This window comes from Lissotriton vulgaris, chromosome 4_1, assembly GCF_964263255.1.
Source record: "Lissotriton vulgaris chromosome 4_1, aLisVul1.2, whole genome shotgun sequence".
Lineage (NCBI taxonomy): Eukaryota > Metazoa > Chordata > Amphibia > Caudata > Salamandridae > Lissotriton > Lissotriton vulgaris.
Window position 1 is genome coordinate 1,998,536,063 of NC_141691.1, and position 19,355 is coordinate 1,998,555,417.

Here is a 19,355-nt window from a genome sequence, read left to right on the forward strand (position 1 = left end):
TGGGACAGAAAGGTTGGAGCGGATGTGTTGTAAATATGTACAGTTTTTTGTTACTTTTATAGATTGCATTTATTTGTTCTGTTCTGTATATGCACATAAAAAAACTTTTTTGCAAAAACCTAAAAAATAACTTTGGACTAGTGGAACAAAGAAATTAATAAACTAGTGATGTTATACGAAACAGACCAGTATGTTTTGTTCATATGGGTTCTAATAGACCATCGAGAGTAAGAATACAGTATTGGCATCTGTGTTGCAACTACTGCATAGGCAGGGGTACCTGTCCTGGACATCTGCCAAGCTGCTACGTGGACGTCACTCCACACGTTCGCGAACCACTACTGCTTGGACAGTTTGGTCTGTTGAAACAAGCATTTGGCCTGTTCAGTCCTCCTCGATTTACTGGTTCAAGACATTTCACAAACCCACCTCCGTGGAGGTATTGCTTGTATATGTGTTCTAAGGTGAGGAATCTACATAGAAGTCTCTATCACAAGAACAGGTTACTTAACTTCAGTAACACTTTTTTCTGGTAGAGACTATCCAACTGCAGATTCCGTACTGACCCTTAACTCCTCCCTGCTCCATGAACTGGGGTTTTCACCCTCAAGATCTCATTAGACATTACACACTAGTCAAACATTGGGTTTTACGTTTGTTCTGCATTTTGGCATGGAAATATTAATGGAAGAAACTTTTTTTCAATGTGCTGGGGTGGCACTTATATGGGTTCGGCAATGTCACTTCTGAAGCAGACAACACCAACACGGATCCGATCGATACCACCTACTAGTGCGCAGAGGTACTGCTCAAGATTTTCCTTTATCAAATAATGCTTGGGAAATATTCAAAGGTGAACAATCTGCGGTTAGTCTCTACCATAACAAGTATTGCTGAAGGTAAATTACTTGTTCATATAAACCAAGGGTTGCAGTGGGTGATCCCTGTTCTGCCATACATGTTTTTGAGCAACCCACCCTACAGCCCTTTGGTGTTGGACATGCTTTTCATAATATATGGAGATTTACATCCTTACCATCTTCTCAGTGGCTTTGTAGGTCTGACTCTGCCTATTGTTTTTAGGTTTCGCCTGGCCGTAGCACTGCGCAGCGCATTGCTTCGGCCAGGCGAAACGTAATGTTATCTCAGTATTGGGGACTTGAAACCGCCCCTTCTTCCATTGGCTAGCTCCATAAATGGAGGCTAGCCATTGAAAGACATCGTTGTCAATTACTCTTTCCCCATCAGGACGTGATTCGGGGGCGTTTCTGGGCCTTATAAGTCCCAATCTGTCCTCTTCCCATTGGCTGGAATTTTACCTTCCAGCCAATGGGAAGGGGAGAGCACGAAAAACATTTCCCCGAATCCCTACAGGGCGCACTGTGCTTTCAGTCGACAACTCGGTTTATTTTTGTGCAATGCCACGGACTTAACCCAGGCACGCAGCTTTCCTGTCTCCCTCTTGCCCTCCCATGGTATCACTTCTCACCACGGTGTTCCATTGTTGATATAACCCTCGCTCTGGCCTTCCTTTTAAACAACAAAATATTCTCTCTCCCCCCCACTCTCATTACTGCCTTCACAGTACACCCTCCCTCTGTTTGGGGTCGTTACCCTACTGCTCTCACTTTTATTGCCCCTCCTTGTCTATGCTCGGCTCTGTCCCGACCCCCCACGCACTCCCATCCCACCCCCGTCCATTCATTCCCCTGTCCTCGCCCTCCCTCTCGCCCTTGGCCTTGCCCTCTCTCCTCATTTCCTTCACCAGCAGCGAGGGCGCCAAGTTTATTTCTGCCCAGGGCGCTACCCTGGCAAAGGCTCTCTGTTGGCATTGAGTCTATGTGGGGATCATAGCTGCATCAGATACATGTAAAGTCACATCATCCCCCGCCTACGTACCCCCAGACACACCCGACCCTCGCAATCAGGCGAAGGTTTAATAATGCTCCTTCCGCAAACCCAGGATCACCGCAGAGCGCCCTCACAGTTACTTTTTAAAGAGTTGGGCGCAATAGCCGTGCGGCCTGTCGGCAATAAAATATTACCAACCTCCTCGCAGGAATATTATTGAATACAAGGAAGGGGAAGACATATCCCCAAAATTATTTTCAATAACATTATTACCGTGGCACTTAGACAAGAGAAGAAGAGTGACCCCGCAAGGATGGAAAGCTGCACGGTGTAAATGCTTCGTTTATTTTTGCAGCAAATCACCAACCCGCTGAGCTTTGTGGTCGGGCTGCAGGGTGTTGCCCCGTGCACGAGGGATGTCGCGTGCCAGGCTTTATATGGGCATTCCTGTAATTTCTGACGGTGTTTGGGTAGAGAGGAGCCAGGCCCCCCTCTGGGGGCCACGGGACCACGGCCCGTGAGAGGACTGCGCTCCTTTCAGAGCCCCCCCGCCGCACCAGTTCCGTCACATTATCCCCTCCTCTGAGGGTTGGAAACGCAAACAGAGAAAGCCAGGCATGGAGACTGGGGCCGGAGAGAAATGGACAGAAAAGATGCACGTGTATTCCATGGAGTGCCAGAAGAGCTGGGACACGGGCTGTTACGCGGGCGTCAGGTACATGGGTCACAGAGATGGTGTGGCGTAACGGCCAGAGCGGCCGACTTTGACGATAGGGAACCGGATTTGAGTGTGAGCAGGGATGCTCAAACATCCTGTGATTCTGAGCAAATCACTTAATCTCCCTGTACCTGAAAAATGAATGTGACCTGGTGCTCATGTAAAGGGCTTTATACCCTCGGGTCGAGTTCGCGCTACATAAAATTGCAAAAAAAGCACTAGCTTGTTGAGGTATCCCACGGGTCGTATGCGTTCTCTCAGGAGGTGAGGCAGGAGGCCACAGTGGTCTCTAGTCACTTCTCAGAGAACGTGTGCAAACCGGGCTCCAAGCCCGCGAGGAGTCTGAGACATTCATTGGGGTCAGACACCTTTGTTTTAGAGTCTGCCAGGGATGGACGGTCGGTTCACTCAGAGGTCAGCCAGTCTGCGGCACACAGCCCTGTGTAGGTGAAAGCAGATTAACTTTCTTAGATGTATGCACTGCAAGCCTGACCCCAGGGGTCCCTCTGCCAACCCCACCAATTGCATCTTAAAGCAAACCTAATATGTGTGAAGGGAGAGAGTCACAGGCTTCCCCACAGTCTGAAGGAGCTCTCAGACTGAGGCAAAACTTGTGATGTCCGCAGCCCTACCCTGGCCCTGACATGGATTTCGCTCTCAGCTGGTGATTTTCAAGCTGCTGGTTAACCACTGCACAATGCTAAGAAAAGCAAAACAGCAAAACAAGCATTGGCAAAGCCAGTTGGTCTCGTCCATGCAAGAGCTATTGACTTTGCCGATGTCTGTTAGCAATGTTATTGACCAGCATAGATGATGTGCAGCATGGTTAAAAGTTGTTTTAAAAAAGTGCTAGTGCATGGTCAGCGCTGGTCATATCATAGCACTTTTCTGAGTGTGTGTGTGGCTCTGGGTGGGTGTGTGTGGTTTTGGGTGGGTGTGTGTGGCTCTGGGTGGGTGTGTGTGGCTCTGGGTGTGTGTGTGTGGTAGTAATTGCTGTCTGCTGAGCTCGTCCGTCTGTAGGATACAATAGGTCTCACATTTGCGAGAGATTAAGCTAATGGCAATGTAAATGACAATGCCATTTATTTATCTGTTTTCAAAACCAACACATAAATACACATTTTGTCATTTACAATACCATTAGCTCTAACTTTTCCAAAGGCGAAACCATTGCATTGTAAATGCTAGTTTAACTGGGTGGGGAAGAGGTGCATAGAGCAGGCCTAGGTGGTGCATGATGAAGTGGTTGCCCTTTCTCTAAACCCAAGGACGTAGAGCCCGTATAACTTTAAATACATGCTTGATGGAAGTGCGCTGAACAGATACTTGTGGGTGACTGTAGTTGCCCTCTAGGTTCCACCTATCCCCATGATGCTCGCTGGTGTGCTGATGATCACACTAGAAGTCTATTGAAGTTATATGGGTGGTGAGAAGAGAAGGTTATAATGTGCCTTGAGCAATGCTTTCTTCCAAAAGCCTAAACATTTTCCTTGGTGGAGGAGCGATTCAGCCCCCGCTCTGACTCCATAACCATGCTTAATAAAGATTATGGGCACATGCAAGATGATGCTTCTGAGGCTGACAATCTAGTTCCTGCTTACTCCATTACTGGCCTTTATCTGGACTTACAAAATGCCAGTGGTCTAGATACCTTTCCACAAGGGCTTATCCCTAATCCCTCTCAGGCTCTGACAGAGGTATTATTTTCCTCTACTGACATATTATGGGAAGCAGACGAAACTTCGGAACCGGCTTTAGCCTCTGAAGAACCAAAGTTTAACTTTCAGTTGCATTGCCCTTGCTCCCATGCAATGAGGCACTACTGGAATCGGTCTTGGCTACCTGGGAAAAGCCCTTTTCAGGCCCAACAACTTATAGATAAATGTTCAGATACGAGATGTCAGCTATGGGGGACTCAAAATTCTGTCCTCACACCAGTCATCAGAGAGTTTGGTGGTCCAATCGTCGTCTCCCAAACTGAACCCCGACCCCTTTCCGATGGCCCCTATTGATAGAAAGTCTAGGAAACTGGTTGCCATAGCTCGGGAGTTTTTTGGAACAGTTTTACTATTTGTCAAGTAAAACAGTAAACACTCCTCATGTCTGCTAGACCACTGTGTCCATGCTTTGGGAGAACTGGTCAGACTAGCCGTGCACAACCTCCCGGACGACATGAAGGAGCAACTTCGAATTTGGCCAGTCATGAATTGAATGCTTCAAAGCAGACCATGAAGTACAGGTTGGATTCGCGGATTCCATACTCTGGTGCATGGGCATTGCCAACACACTATGTTGCAGTGCCTTAATGCGCTCAGCTGGCTTTTCACAAGATGTCTGGGCCACTCTGATGCACATGACCTTTGACGATGGGCTCCTTTTTGGATAAAAGATTGATTCCTCCGAACATAAATTAGATTATTTTATGCAGGATCGATTCAGTCCCACCTAATTTATAAATTAAGCATATTTTGTTTTCATCTTTCTTCCAGACATTTGGGTTATCCATTAACATAGATATCACACGATGCCCATTTTATTTCCACATTGTAAATAATCATGACTAGGCCTGGGCGGTAAATTCCTTTCCGCTCGCGGAATTTGGGTAATTGTGCGTTCCGCAGAGAACGCAAAATTGCCCAAAATTCTGCGTTCCGTGACTTCGCGAAATGTTTTGCTTGTTCGCGTTCTTAAAATGCGTGTTCGCAAGATATTTTCCCCCCAGGCACGCAAACAGCGATTGCGAACAGTAAAAAAGCATTGTGAACAAGCAATTCCGCGGAATTTCTGCGTGTTCGCTGAGATTTTTTACCGCTTTGCGGAGATTTGCGTAACGCGATTATGCAAATTCCGCCCACCCCTACAACAGTAATCAAAATTATATATCATTAAAAATGCATTGTTTAACTCTTATTTTTCTTTAGTTTATTGTAGTGCGTAGATCCAGTGAGAAGGGAAGCGCTATACACAGAACCGTTTTCTATTGCAGGAAAACACATCAAACATGAGGTGCTGTACATGCAGCAGAGTTGTCTGTGCAGTCCATTTTAGACCATCTGTGGAGGCACACATAAAAAGTGATTTTACACAGAATCGCACAATTTTTAGCCTATTGTCAAAGTTAGAGTTGGGATCCAGGACTTTTGGTTCCCAGGTCTGCCAATTAGCCTCTACACCAATCCTACTACCTTTTTCTTTCCAATTGCCCAATTGCCAATGTGTAGATGAATCACAGTATTAACTTCCCTGTTGTAATACTGATTTATTTTTGAATGGTTGTGCTTGCTATGAAATTAGATTCGGTGAATGGTTGCATTACCAAACTACTTGAAAAGAATTACATTAAAAGGGCTTAATTATTTAACTGATTGAAATTGAACGTTGAAATTGTGACAACACAACAAAGAAGCAAGCAAGTAGTTGATTCAGATATTATTTGCTCCATTCATTATAGATGTTTGTGTTGCACCGATTATCACTTGTTATATTTCCTACTGAACATAATAGTTATTTGTTTTCTTCTGTATTTATTAGCTGTAACATTGAGAGTTGTTGATGTTATCAAAAAAGTTAGACCCAACAACATTCCCATTATACACTCAGACTTCTATCAATCCCCACCCACTCAAATTTATCAAAAATCTTCATCTCTTCCTTCAAGTTGATCCTCACATAGGAGGTGTGATGTTAATGTCTTAGCCGTAATATTGAAACGGGCTGTGCGATGTTAGGATTTAATGTAGTGTGACATCATTTTTAATTGCTCTTAACAAAGTTATTTAAACCTTCATTTATTTTGTCTTATCTAAGCAATTGTGTTTGTTTTATTGCAGGGAATGTCTCAGACAAGTGATACATTTCTGTGAGGAGCCTGAAGTTTCCTGTCCCTTCCGGAATGAAGCCTATGCGTGCACTCTTAAACTACAGGAAAGAGAGATCCGAGCTGTAAGTTAAGAAGTTTGTGAGTAATATATAAAATGCAGGTGTCATGTTCTGACACTGACAGCATGGACTCTGAGAGCCTGGATTCACATTGGCAGTAAATCAGTCCACTTGCTAGGTCTTTGCCAGAGATCATTAGTGTGTGGCATCACCATGACATATTGTTGAGGTCATCTTTTATCTGAAAGAGACACGTTAGTGATAGATTCCTTACCTTAGATTCCTTACCTTAGAATATCCCCAGGCGTCAGACTGGATCCGGAAATTTTTGCGTAGCAATACCCCTGCGCGCTGGTAGGCGTCGTCTGCGGCTCCGCGTCCGTCGTCGGCGTCGTGAGCGCCGTATATAGACGGCGCCCATGCGCGCTGACGTCAGTTCTTCTTTTTTCCGCGCCAGCTAGCGCAGATCCGGAAGAAGCTCTACCCCCAGTCACTTTTTGACTGAAAACTTTTTTGATCTTTTTGATCCTCTAGTTAGTCGATTCTCGACTATCGGTGCCAGGGATGCCCGGGTTCAAGCCTTGCTCGAAGTGCGGCCGACTCATGTCGGTCACGGACCCCCATCGCCGGTGCCTGAAGTGCTTAGGCCTCGACCACGACGATCGAACCTGCTCCGACTGCCGGGCCCTGACGTCGAAGGCTAGGCGGGAGCGGTCCCGCAAGCGTCTCGAGCTGAGGCAGTCGGCCCCGCGCCGCTCCAGGTCCCGGTCCCGGTCCCACGGGAGGTCGAGGGACAGGTCGCGAGGTCGGAGTCATCGACGTTCCGGGAGTGGACACCGATCGTCTGGTTCCAAGTCCTCAGGTAAGAGGCATGAGAGGTCGGAGCGACACCATCGATCCTCCGACCCGCCCCGTCGCTCGCACGATGCGACCGGGGATTCGGGCGACACCGCCCACGCGGCTCCGCGGGAGTTGCAAGCGTCGCCGCCTGCCCCACACCTTCGGGTCCCTGGGCACGGCGCGTCGCAGGAGGAGGTCGAGAGGTACCTCATGGCCATGAGGGCCTTCCCTCCTCAGTCGGTTCCCGTCGCGCCTTCGGGCCGATCGGCTCCGTCTGGAGGTCCTTCCGGGTCGGGCGCTTCGGCCCCGACGACGTCGGGTGCTTCGGCCCCGGCGCCGCTGGCGACTTCGGTCCCGGCGCCGCGCGACCTCGCTGGATCCGGCTCCGGATCCGGGACCTCGGCGGTCGACCTTACGACCTCGCCGGCGACGTCCCTTCAGGTGTCGTCCCCGGCAGCCGAAGTGGTTGCCGACCCCAATGCTTCCTACGGTCCTACTCAGGTGTCGGAGGGGCGCCGCTGGGCGCCGATTCCGTCGGCCTTCGGAGAGTTCTATCTCCACGAGGAGGCCCTGGCTGTTAATCCTGGTCTCCAGGAGCCGGGTGACGAGGAGCAATGGGAGGGGTCCGAGGACCCTCTGGCACGTGATTGCCAGTCTCACCAGGACTGGACATATGAGCTTGGGGAGGCCAGTGGTATTGACACCTCGCCAGACACTGGATTTACGTCGCCCCCGACTGTGGCTTCGGAGGCGGGTTCTGCTTACAGTGTAGTGTTGACGAAGGCAGCTAAGGCCCTAAACCTTGAGCTCCCCGTCGCGGCCGTGAGGACTAATCTCCTCACTGAGGTCCTCAAACAGCAGTCCGGCTCCGCGGAGCCCCTCCTGCCGTTCAACGAGGCCTTGTGTGACGTTCTTCTGGGCACTTGGTCCAAGCCCGCCACAGGCCCCCCTGTGGATAGGAACGTGGCCAGACGCTACCGCCCGGCACCGGGCGACCCTTGCTTTTTGTCCACCCACCCCACCCCGAGAGCCTGGTCATCCAGGCCTCCAACTCCCAGACCGCATTCCCGTCGGCCCCGCCCGACAGGGAATCCAAGAGATATGAGCAGTTCGGGAAGAAGGTCTTCTCGTCTGTGAGCCTAGGGCTCCGGTCAGTGAACACCAACTGTCTCTTGGGCCGCTACACCCACACTCTGTGGGACACGGTTGCGGAGGTGCTGCCACAATGCCCTGAGGAGGTCAGGGCTAAACTCAGCCAAACCCTTGCGGACGGCCGAGATGCGGCACGTTTTTCTATCCGGTGTGGGCTGGATACCACGGACTCACTGGGCAGGGTGATGGCAACGACGGTGGCGGTTCGACGCCACGCCTGGTTGAGATCCGCCAACTTCTCGGCCGATGTCCAGGCCACCCTCCTGGACATGCCGTTTGATGGCCGTCGCCTCTTCGGCGACAAGGCAGACCATGCGCTGGAACGTTTCAAGGACTCCAGGGCCACGGCCAATTCCTTGGGCCTTACGGCCCCACGCCAGCAATCGGGTGCCTTTCGCTCCTTTCGTGGCCACGGAAGGGGCCCCCCACCACGGACCGCCAGCCACACGCCGCAAAATATCCAGCAGCGCGGTGGCGGACGTGGGAACCGCCGCGGCGGTGGTCGGGGTCAGCGGCGAGGTCAGGCCCATGTGACGCCTGTGGGAGGCAGGGTTCGCCATCACCTCTCCCACTGGCATACAGTCACTTCGGACAGGTGGGTGCTGCAAATTGTCCGAAGGGGTTTCTCCCTCCCCTTCGAGTCTTCCCCTCCATCCATGCCACCTCAATACCACCGTGTGTCGGGGGATCACTTGCAACTTCTGCGAGAGGAAGTTTCGGCCCTCTTGGCCAAGAGGGCCATCGAGCGCGTTCCTGGGCCAGAAGTAGGACGTGGCTGTTACTCCCACTACTTTCTGGTACCCAAGAAGGGCAAAGGGGGCCTACGCCCTATCTTGGATCTGCGGAACGTCAACGGCTTCCTCCGGACGGAGAAGTTCAAGATGCTCACTTTGGCTCAGGTCCTGGCTGCCCTGGACCCAGGAGACTGGATGGTAGCGTTGGACTTGCAGGACGCCTATTTCCACATCCCCGTCCTGCCGGCCCACCGGCGTTACCTGCGGTTCACGGTAGGCCTAGAGCACTTTCAGTTTACCGTGCTCCCCTTCGGCCTTACCAGCGCCCCACGGGTGTTCACGAAGGTGATGGCGGTGGTCGCAGCCCATCTGCGCAGGCAAGGGGTGTCAGTCTTCCCCTACCTCGACGACTGGTTGTTGAAGGCGGGCTCGCCCCAGACAGTCGTCACCCACCTCCAGACTACGGCCGACCTCCTGCACTTGCTGGGGTTTTCCATCAATGTGCCGAACTCACACCTGTGTCCCTCTCAGAAGCTCCTTTTCATCGGAGCGGTTCTCGACTCGGCGCAGTTTCGGGTTTACCCACCCGAGCAGCGGGTTCGGGATATTCAGGCTCTGATTCCTGTCTTCAGGCCGTTATCCCGGGTCTCGGTCAGGTTGACGCTGCGGCTTCTGGGACTGATGGCCTCCTGCATCCTTCTGGTGCGTCACGCCAGGTGGCGGATGCCGGCTCTGCAGTGGGACCTGAAGTTTCAGTGGGCCCAGCATCAGGGCAACCTGTCCGATCATGTCCTGATCTCGGAGGGCACTGCGAAGCAACTGCAGTGGTGGCTCACGGACCGCGACTGGGTCAGTGGCAGACCCCTCTCTCTACCCCAGCCGGAGCACGTAGTTGTGACGGACGCGTCCCTCCAGGGCTGGGGAGGCCACATGGGAGAGGCGGAGATCAGAGGCCTCTGGTCTCCGGCGGAGTCCCGGCTCCACATCAACCTTCTGGAGCTGCGGGCGATTCGTCTTGCACTGAAGGCATTCCTCCCCTCTGTCAGGGGGAGCGTGGTGCAAGTGTTCACCGACAACACCACCGCCATGTGGTACTGCAACAAACAGGGCGGTGTGGGGTCGTGGACCCTTTGCCAGGAGGCTCTGTGCCTCTGGCAGTGGCTGGAACATCAGGGCGTGACCCTGGTGGTTCAACACCTGGCAGGCTCTCTGAATGCCAGGGCGGACGAACTCAGCCGTCGGTGCATGATGGATCACGAATGGCGTCTGAACTCGGACGTGGCGCAAGGTCTCTTTCGACAGTGGGGAGAGCCTTGGTTAGATCTATTCGCCACAGAAGAGAACGCGCAATGTCAGCAGTTCTGCGCGTTGGAGTTTCCAAGGCGGCACTCGCTCGGAGACGCTTTTCGTCGCGAGTGGAGCTGCGGCCTGTTGTACGCCTTTCCGCCTATACCACTTCTGCCCAGAGTGCTGAAGAAGATCAGGCGCGACCGGGCCCAGGTCGTCCTTGTGGCTCCGGACTGGGCACGAAGATACTGGTATCCCGAGCTACTCAGCATGTCAGTCGATCCCCCGATTCGTCTGCCTCTTCGGGAGGACCTTCTGTCGCAGCAGCAGGGGACGGTCCTGCACCCGAACCTGTCCAGTCTCCACTTACAAGCTTGGAGATTGAGCGGCGGCAGTTGAGGCCATTTGACTTGCCTCCCGAAGTCTGTGACATCATTCTGGCAGCCAGGCGTCCCTCCACGAAGTCGGTATACGCCTGCCGGTGGAATAGATTTGTGGCATGGTGCGCAGCAAAGGCTGTGGATCCCCTCTCTGCACCCATTTCGGAAGTGCTGCTCTTTCTTCTTTCCCTTGCCCAGCAGGGCTCTGCTCTGGGCACTCTTAAAGGGTACCTTTCTGCTCTTTCAGCCTTCTTGAGGCTACCAGATCAGCCTTCCTTATTCAAGTCCCCTATTGTGAGTAGATTTCTGAAGGGCATCACGCACATGTTCCCTCCTGTTCCCTTCGTGATGCCCCAGTGGGACTTGAATCTTGTTCTCACCTATCTGATGTGTGCTCCCTTTGAGCCACTTCATAACTGCCCTCTTCGTCTCCTTACTCTGAAGACGGCCTTCCTGGTTGCCATCACCTCTGCCAGGAGGGTGAGTGAGCTCCAGGCTCTTTCTTCTTCTCCACCTTTTCTGTCTGTTCATCCTGATAAGGTGGTGTTGCGTACACGGCCTTCCTTTCTGCCCAAGGTTGTCACGGCCTTCCACATCGGGCAGTCCATCACCTTGCCCACCTTCTTTCCGCCTCCGCATCCCTCGAAAGAGGAGGAGAGGCTCCACCGTCTGGATCCAAAACGTGCGCTCTCCTACTACCTAGACCGCACTCGCCAATTCCGGGTGGATGACCAACTCTTCGTTGGTTACGTGGGCGCGAAGAAGGGAAAGGCTGTACACAAGAGGACCATCTCCAGGTGGATCATCTTGTGCATCCAAGCATGCTACTCCATGGCGAGGAAGGAGCCCCCGGCTGGATTGCGGGCTCACTCCACTCGGGCCACGGCAACGACAACTGCCCTGGGCCGCGGTGTCCCCCTGCAGGACATCTGTCAGGCAGCCACGTGGGCCTCGCTGCACACGTTCGCGAGACACTACTGCCTGGACAGTCAAGTCCGGAGGGATGGCTTCTTTGGCCGTTCCGTCCTCCAGGACTTTCTGGTGTGATATTGGTTCGCAGACCCACCACCGGGGTTGGTATTGCTGGGGTATCTATTCTAAGGTAAGGAATCTATCACTAACGTGTCTCTTTCAGATGCACAAGTTACTACTTGTGTAACGATATATCTGTAAGAGACATTAGTTAGTGATAGATTCCTTACCGCCCTCCCATCCTCCCCGTTCTGCGAACCGATATTTAGGGTTAAGGTCATCCCCTTTCAGGGCCCTAGTTTCATGGCACCAGTGTTAGTTCTATCATGGCTCTGCGTATCTGGCGCGGAAAAGCTGTGTTATCAGAACTGACGTCAGCGCGCATGGGCGCCGTCTATATACTCCGATGACGTCATCCCGGCGCTCACGACGCCGACGACGGACGCGGAGCCGCAGACGACGCCTACCAGCGCGCAGGGGTATTGCTACGCAAAAATTTCCGGATCCAGTCTGACGCCTGGGGATATTCTAAGGTAAGGAATCTAAGGTAAGGAATCTATCACTAACTAATGTCTCTTACAGATATATCGTTACACAAGTAGTAACTTGTGCATCAGGTTTCCACCTGGTGCAGATAGCACCGACCACAATATTTTTTAAATTCTGCATCAGTAAACCAACTGTCCATATCTGCTTAGACTTAAGCACTTCTCATTAATTATTTTGTTAGCTTTTTCAGCCTTTTTGGCCATGAACATCACTACAACAGTTAGCATGTGAATGTTCCCCTTACATATCCCTGTGTAGTAAAATATTTGGCAATCCTTCCAGACAGAAAAGTAAAATGTCTGTAATATACATTCTTATACTTGGGTGGGGTGTTTGGAAATGAAACTCTTGAAGCTAATTTCCCACCACTATCCAATATTACGCACTGGCCATAGAGTAACATATTGAGGAACGGTGGAGGGATGGGGGGGCATCCAAGACCGTAACTTAGTTATCAAAATGTACAACACATTGCCACTCAAGTGGGAGGGCTTCCAATAATTTGAAGTTTGCAGTAAAAAGGTAGAGCGACAAAAACAAAAAAGGCATTGTTTAACTCCAGTGAGAAGGGAAGCGCTATACACAGAACCGTTGCACTCTGCTATATTACATAGATTGGGTCTTAATTATTATATGAACATACTTTTTAGGTCTCGCCCTGGAATTCGCATCCGAAGGATGCGTCCAGGGCGGAGACTTATAGCTGTCGGATGCCGGGGAATGACGGACAAAAAACTATCACGAGCTTTAGCAGGCGGATTTGGCTGCGCGAACGCGCACGTTCCGTCCTGCGCCGCGCCGTGCACTTCCCTCCCATACTCCCAGCAAGTCAGGCTAACGCGCATGCATGCACACGCATTTACACTTACACGCAGGCACCCAGACAGGCAACCCCCCACAGTCACACACACACACGCTCACACACAGCCCGCCGCCGCACGCGCGCGCACACACATGCCCCCCCCAACAAGGCGAAGCCCCACTCACCGGCTTCCTCGGCTCTCACCGGCAGCAGGACTCTTCCTTCCTTCTTCGGCACCGGGGCGCAGGGTAGGCTCCTGCCTGCTCCGGTGCTCAAAACAATCGCGGCTCTTCCGTGGGAGGCGGGGTAGGCTCCCGCCCTCCTACTTCCTGTTTCCGGTTGTCCCGCCCGGCCTGCCTGACTTCCTGGTCGCAGGCCGGCGGCGGACTGCAGCACGCGCCATGCTTGTTCCAAGGAGAGGCCGGCGGCTTGAGCAGGGGGATGAGCAGTTTGGTGTTTGCGTGGTATAGGGAGGTGAATTCTTAAGTTTTATAAAACGTTATGTTACCACTGTCAGTTCTTCCGTAGAGTCCAGTGCAGTCAGTCAGTGGTATCATTTCAGGATTAGCTTTTTTGCAAGTGTCAGTTTTTCATACACAGTAACTTTCCTCAAAATCGAGGCAGGTGTTACACTTGATTTGTTGTGTGTCGAAAGCCTCAGATACGTATAAATTGACATTCTAGCCAATCACAATGCATTGCCGATGATCCAGTATGCAATAGTGTTTAATATTGCTTTTCATTTACAGATGACTGCATTCAATTCTGGAGCAGCAAGTACATTTCCTGATTTTCCTCTATTGTTTATTTCAGCATTCATTTGCACCCCACCCACTCCCCCCGTTACTTTCAGACTTTTCTTTCTTAAACACTGCAGGTCCTGTCTGGCTTCTCCTTCCTGTTCGTGCTACTGAAGTTCAGATGCAGGATTGGAAGTTTTCTTTGCGTATTTGCATAAATGTGTTTTAAATTGGCTGCTGACTCCTGAAAACATGTGGAACTTCAAATGCCCGTGGGTCTTTTGTCTTTGTGTTACAGCTTACTGTGTGGGCGTTTCAGTTGGCTCAGGATTTCAGCCTGATCCAGTGAGTGAAATCTGTAATTGTGGGCATGTGAACTTCTGAGGCCAAAATCAGTTGGTTACATGCTAACATGCAATCCACACCATGCGCAGTTACCCCAATACGCGCACACACACAAGCACAAACCCACACGTTCATGCAGTTACATTCATTACTGTTACATATATGACCGCACAAGCAATCACGCACATATGAGCTAATTCAGACATGTACAGATATAAAAAAATAAAGCAAAGACAGACAGATACAAGTGAGTGCAGAGTGACAGTGAGTGCAGAGTGACAGTGAGTGCAGAGTGACAGTGAGTGCTGAGTGACAGTGAGTGCAGAGTGACAGTGAGTGCAGAGTGACAGTGAGTGCAGAGTGCGTGCAGAAACAGTGAGTGCAGAGTGACAGTGAGTGCAGAGTGACAGTGAGTGCAGAGTGACAGTGAGTGCAGGGTGAGTGCAGAGTGAGTGCAGAGTGACAGTGAGTGCAGTGACAGTGAGTGCAGTGACAGTGAGTGCAGAGTGACAGTGAGTGCAGAGTGACAGTGAGTGCAGAGTGACAGTGAGTGCAGAGTGTGTGCAGAGTGACAGTGAGTGCAGAGTGCGTGCAGAGTGACAGTGAGTGCAGAGTGACAGTGAGTGCAGAGTGACAGTGAGTGCAGAGTGACAATGAGTGCAGAGTGACAGTGAGTACAGTCACTCAGCACCACCACATTATCACTCAGAACCACCACAGCATCACTCAGAACCACCACAGCACCACTCAGCACCACCACAGCATCACTCAGCATCACTCAGCACCACCACAGCACCTCCACAGCACCACCACAGCACCACCACAGCACCACCATAGCACCACTCAGCACCACCACAGCATCACTCAGCATCACCACAGCCCCATTCAGCACCACCACAGCATCACTCAGCACCACCACAGCACAAATATGTTCTCTCAACGTTTCAAGCTTTATTACAAATGTCACAAAAAGATGTTAATATTTCACTTCTGTTCTTGGATTTCGTTACAATAAAATACACTGAACATAATCTTCACAAAAGTTATTTACAAAAGTTTAAGCTATTGCCATTATAAATTACAATCACTTTTATTAAGTATTAAAAAAAATTAAAAGCCATTGTTATTTGTAATATCAATACATCTAAGTCACGTAAATACAAATGTTGCATTACAAATGCTATAGGTGTCACATTTGCGAAAGTTATAACTATTGGCATTGTAAATGACAAAGCTATTAATTTAGCTATTTTCAAAACCAACACATAAATGAACATTTGGTGAATTACCATTAAAATATTTGACTTTTTTACTAAGATATTATTGTACTGTTTTATGCAAACAAAATTTAGATACTGCATAAATAACTTTAATAAAAAATATTTTATATGTAGCTTTTTATGTAAAAAAATAACTATAGCACAAAGCAAAAAACAATTGCCATTTACAATGCTAATAGCTCAAACTTAAATAATGCGAGACCTATTGCATTGCAAATGCTTGTTCCTTTTGCTGTTGTATCACCAGTACACATTTACAAATTTCAAAGGCGAAGAATTCTGTCTCTGTCTAATGTGTAGATTCCCATTACATTTATTACGTTGATCTGCCTCCAGTTCTCCTATTGTTTTTCTGCTTCTAATTTTTTATATGAAATCATATTCATAGTCTCTCAGACCTACTGTTTGGTTCTCGTACGTTCTTGGTACTATTGACCAATGCCTTAATCTATATTTGTTGATCAACAAGAATTCTATAGCCAACCAGGATAGTTGGTAACTGGCGTTCGTTGACCTGATGCCACATTGACCCTGTAAATAGATCTAAATTGTGCATATTATGTCCAACATGGGGGTGGATGTTCCCGTTGTTAGTTTTCTCAGGCAATTGCATAATGAGGTAAGTACTGGTCTTAGATATGTCCCTAATGGGAAAACCAGTAAGGCAATTAAGCTTGTGAGGGTAGTATAGTGGGGTTGTGTACTTCCACCCTTCTTGTTCTTAATTTATGTTCATGGTCTTGAGAAACATCTGGCCAGTTTTGGTGCTGATTCACCTCGAGTAGACACCCGTCCTATACTGGTGTTACCTATGCCGATCATCTAAGGAACAGTGTAGGGTTTCAAAGGTCGCTGGATCAATACTCTAGGTTCATGGCCGATTTAGATCTCCCCATTACCCAAAATAAAACCCATATCTTGGTTTATGGTGCCAAAGGATGAAGCCAAAGGATGAAGAACAATGCTTACACCTTGAATAATTCCAAGACTGAGTTAGTACCTACTTGGGGTTGTTTTTGACGAAGGCTGTAGTTGGAACCCATTTGGAAGGGAAAGACCACTAAGTTTTCAAGGAGGATAGAGGCACTTTTTGACTTTGATTCCAAGCTGGGGCTTAAACCGCCCAAAGAATTGGTGGTTGTTTATAAAGCTACATGTCTCTCACTTGCCACCTATGGTGCAGGACTTTGGGGTGTGTGGGATTACTCTGCTTTGCAGAAACTAGAGAATCGTTTTTGTAGGAGGTTGCTCGGTGTACCTAATAGCACCTCGACTTACATGGGTCATGCGAAGTTAGGAGTAGGTAATATTACGGATTATATTAAATTTAGCCCTCTGCTGCTGTGGCTATCTCCTTGGAACCATACAGGAAACCGGCCTTAATAGGCTGGTTCGGTCTGACTGTCAGAAACTAGATATAACATTAAATATTACAAGACTCGCCTATGTAAAGAAAGTATGCTGTGATCTGGATATGTCAGACTTGTTTAGCAAACTTAAAACAATGTGTCAGAGGTGGATCCTCAACTACTGAATCCGGTCGTACTTAACTTAAAGACTTGTTGTTTTTTTATCCGGATATCGTATATAAATTCCTAGTGTTCTGCAGTTTGAATCACCATTATTTATTCAGACCAATTTTCATCATTGGTTAATCTGGTTCCTTCATATAAAGACATTGAGGATTTTCAATTTCTGACAAATTAACAATTTTCCAAATCTGTGACTAAAATTTCTTCTGTTCAGAAGACTTGACCCCTAGTGTTGCCGAATGCATTTCGGGTCATGGACCCTTCTTTAGGGACATCCAAGTAGGAAATCTACAAGCAAACAGTACCGTGATCAGCTCAATGCAAGTCTCTCTATTTTAAATAAATCTATGTGTTTAAACAAGATATCATGTGTTCATTACTGACGTGTATCACCCTCGTAGTAGGTAAAGTGGTATCTTAAATGTCATAAACAAGACTGAGTGCGAAACAACATCTTAATTAGTGGACCGTGTTGTTAATCATGCCCGATTTCAGAAAAAGCCATATATACACTGATGTTAAACAAGACCCTGCAAGGCATTGGTTACATTTTCCTGTCATTGCGAGGTGATGGAAACATGCTCAATGGTGAAAAAAAATGCTTGAGCCACACTTCGTGATGGCTTGTTACGGACGCTTTAGGTTATAACTGTATTCTTAAGGTAGTGACAATGTGCTCAATGGTGCAAGACATGCTTCAAAATTCTACATAAAGGACCATTACGACTGCTTTCAATTAAAGCTGTATTCGAACCCCATGTGCACCGTATATTAACGTGTGCACAAGTTGTGAAAACCTGCACTGCGAATGGCGAATCCGATCAAAACGTGTTTAAACTAACGTCAAGTGTCGCGCGTGAGCCTCAATCTGTCATGGCTCATAGGTTGCTTCCTCTTAAATGTATATTAGCTGAAAAATGACAATGTTGTATTTTAAAACAATGGTGTCATGCACTGGAATTAGAATTAAACACCCTGTGAATTAGTAAAAGCTGATAATGTGTTGATTTAAATTACAGCCGTACACAATAGGATGTATGCCAAAACCAGATAAACACAAGGTTAAAACACCAAAGATAATGATGGTTGCAGATGAAAACTGTTTCTATAACAATACTTATTAAAAATGTGGTTATAAAAAGGTAACGAACTTTAACATGGTCAAATTATGAGCAGAAATATAAAATCTCAATAGAAACATGAATATTCCAATCTGTCATCCCTCCCAAAAGGCTGCATGGATTCCAATTCTTTAATCCAAAAGAATTAAAATCTCGCAAGCTCTGTATGAGGATCCATATCGGGCATGGATTTCATTACTTCTAAGATGGTAAAAAACAGTTGTGCTATGTTGTGTCTAGCTTGAAGCCAATGCATGGCTACAGTTGAGTTTTTGTTGTGGTTTCTGATGTTACTTTTGTGTTCAGTAATCACGATTTTTATTTTCCGCTCAGATTTGACAACATATAGTTTATTTAACCTGAATGTTGTACTCTATATTACTTCTTCTTAGCATATACAATAAAATAACCATTGCTATATATTTAAAAATGAATATGCCTATAAAAATAGATAACAGTAGGGGGGGATATTAAAATGTAAGACTATAGAAAGGAACATAAGTGAACTTAATGTTTCTGGAGTTTCAATCACTGGTTCAATGTAAGTATAATTTGTATTGTCTACAATGACGAATGTTAGATTTAGTCTATTGATTGATTATCACATCGTATGATATTTCCTTAAATGGCTTTTAGAGCACAGTCGGCCATTACTAGAGCATCATAGTGTGTTTTTTAGTCCTGGCATTAAATTTCAAATGGTTCTGAAGTTTGAACTGTTCACTATCACTGTTTCAAAAGTGTGTATCTGGTTGTGTTGTCTTGGTTGTAGCTGGTGTCTGCCGAGGAGTACAGGAAGTTCTTAGAACGTGGACTCACCGTTGCCGAGAGCCGGAGCAAGAACAGTTATCATTGCAAGACGGCGGATTGCAGAGGGTGGTGTATCTATGAGGACTTAGTAAACGAGTTTTGGTGCCCAATTTGCCAGAAGACAAACTGCTTGATTTGCAAGGTAATACACTTCTTAGCCAGAATGTTGCGTTCAAAGCTAAGTGGATGCTAGAACAGTAAACAGAATTATCTGTGATAAATAGTACTGTAAAGTATCAACTATTAATTAGCTACTTATATTGCCAAATATGTTATTCCAGCTACAGTTGTTAGCTGGTATGGTATGTAATATGGGAGAAGTTGTAGGTAACACTTGCTTGCCATTTTTTGGTATTGAATGTC

The 19,355-nt window shown here is 48.2% G+C and overlaps 1 protein-coding gene across 1 annotated transcript in view; it reads left to right on the forward strand.

Moving 5' to 3' along the window:
* The window catches only part of LOC147724825 (ranBP-type and C3HC4-type zinc finger-containing protein 1-like), a 431,577-nt gene that overhangs the window by 311,973 nt on the left and 100,249 nt on the right, over positions 1-19,355 (forward strand). The window contains exons 10-11 of the mRNA XM_086966324.1: positions 6,400-6,511; positions 18,955-19,134. Of these exons, the coding sequence (XP_086822450.1) occupies positions 6,400-6,511; positions 18,955-19,134 (292 nt within the window). The remainder of the gene's footprint in view (positions 1-6,399; positions 6,512-18,954; positions 19,135-19,355) is intronic.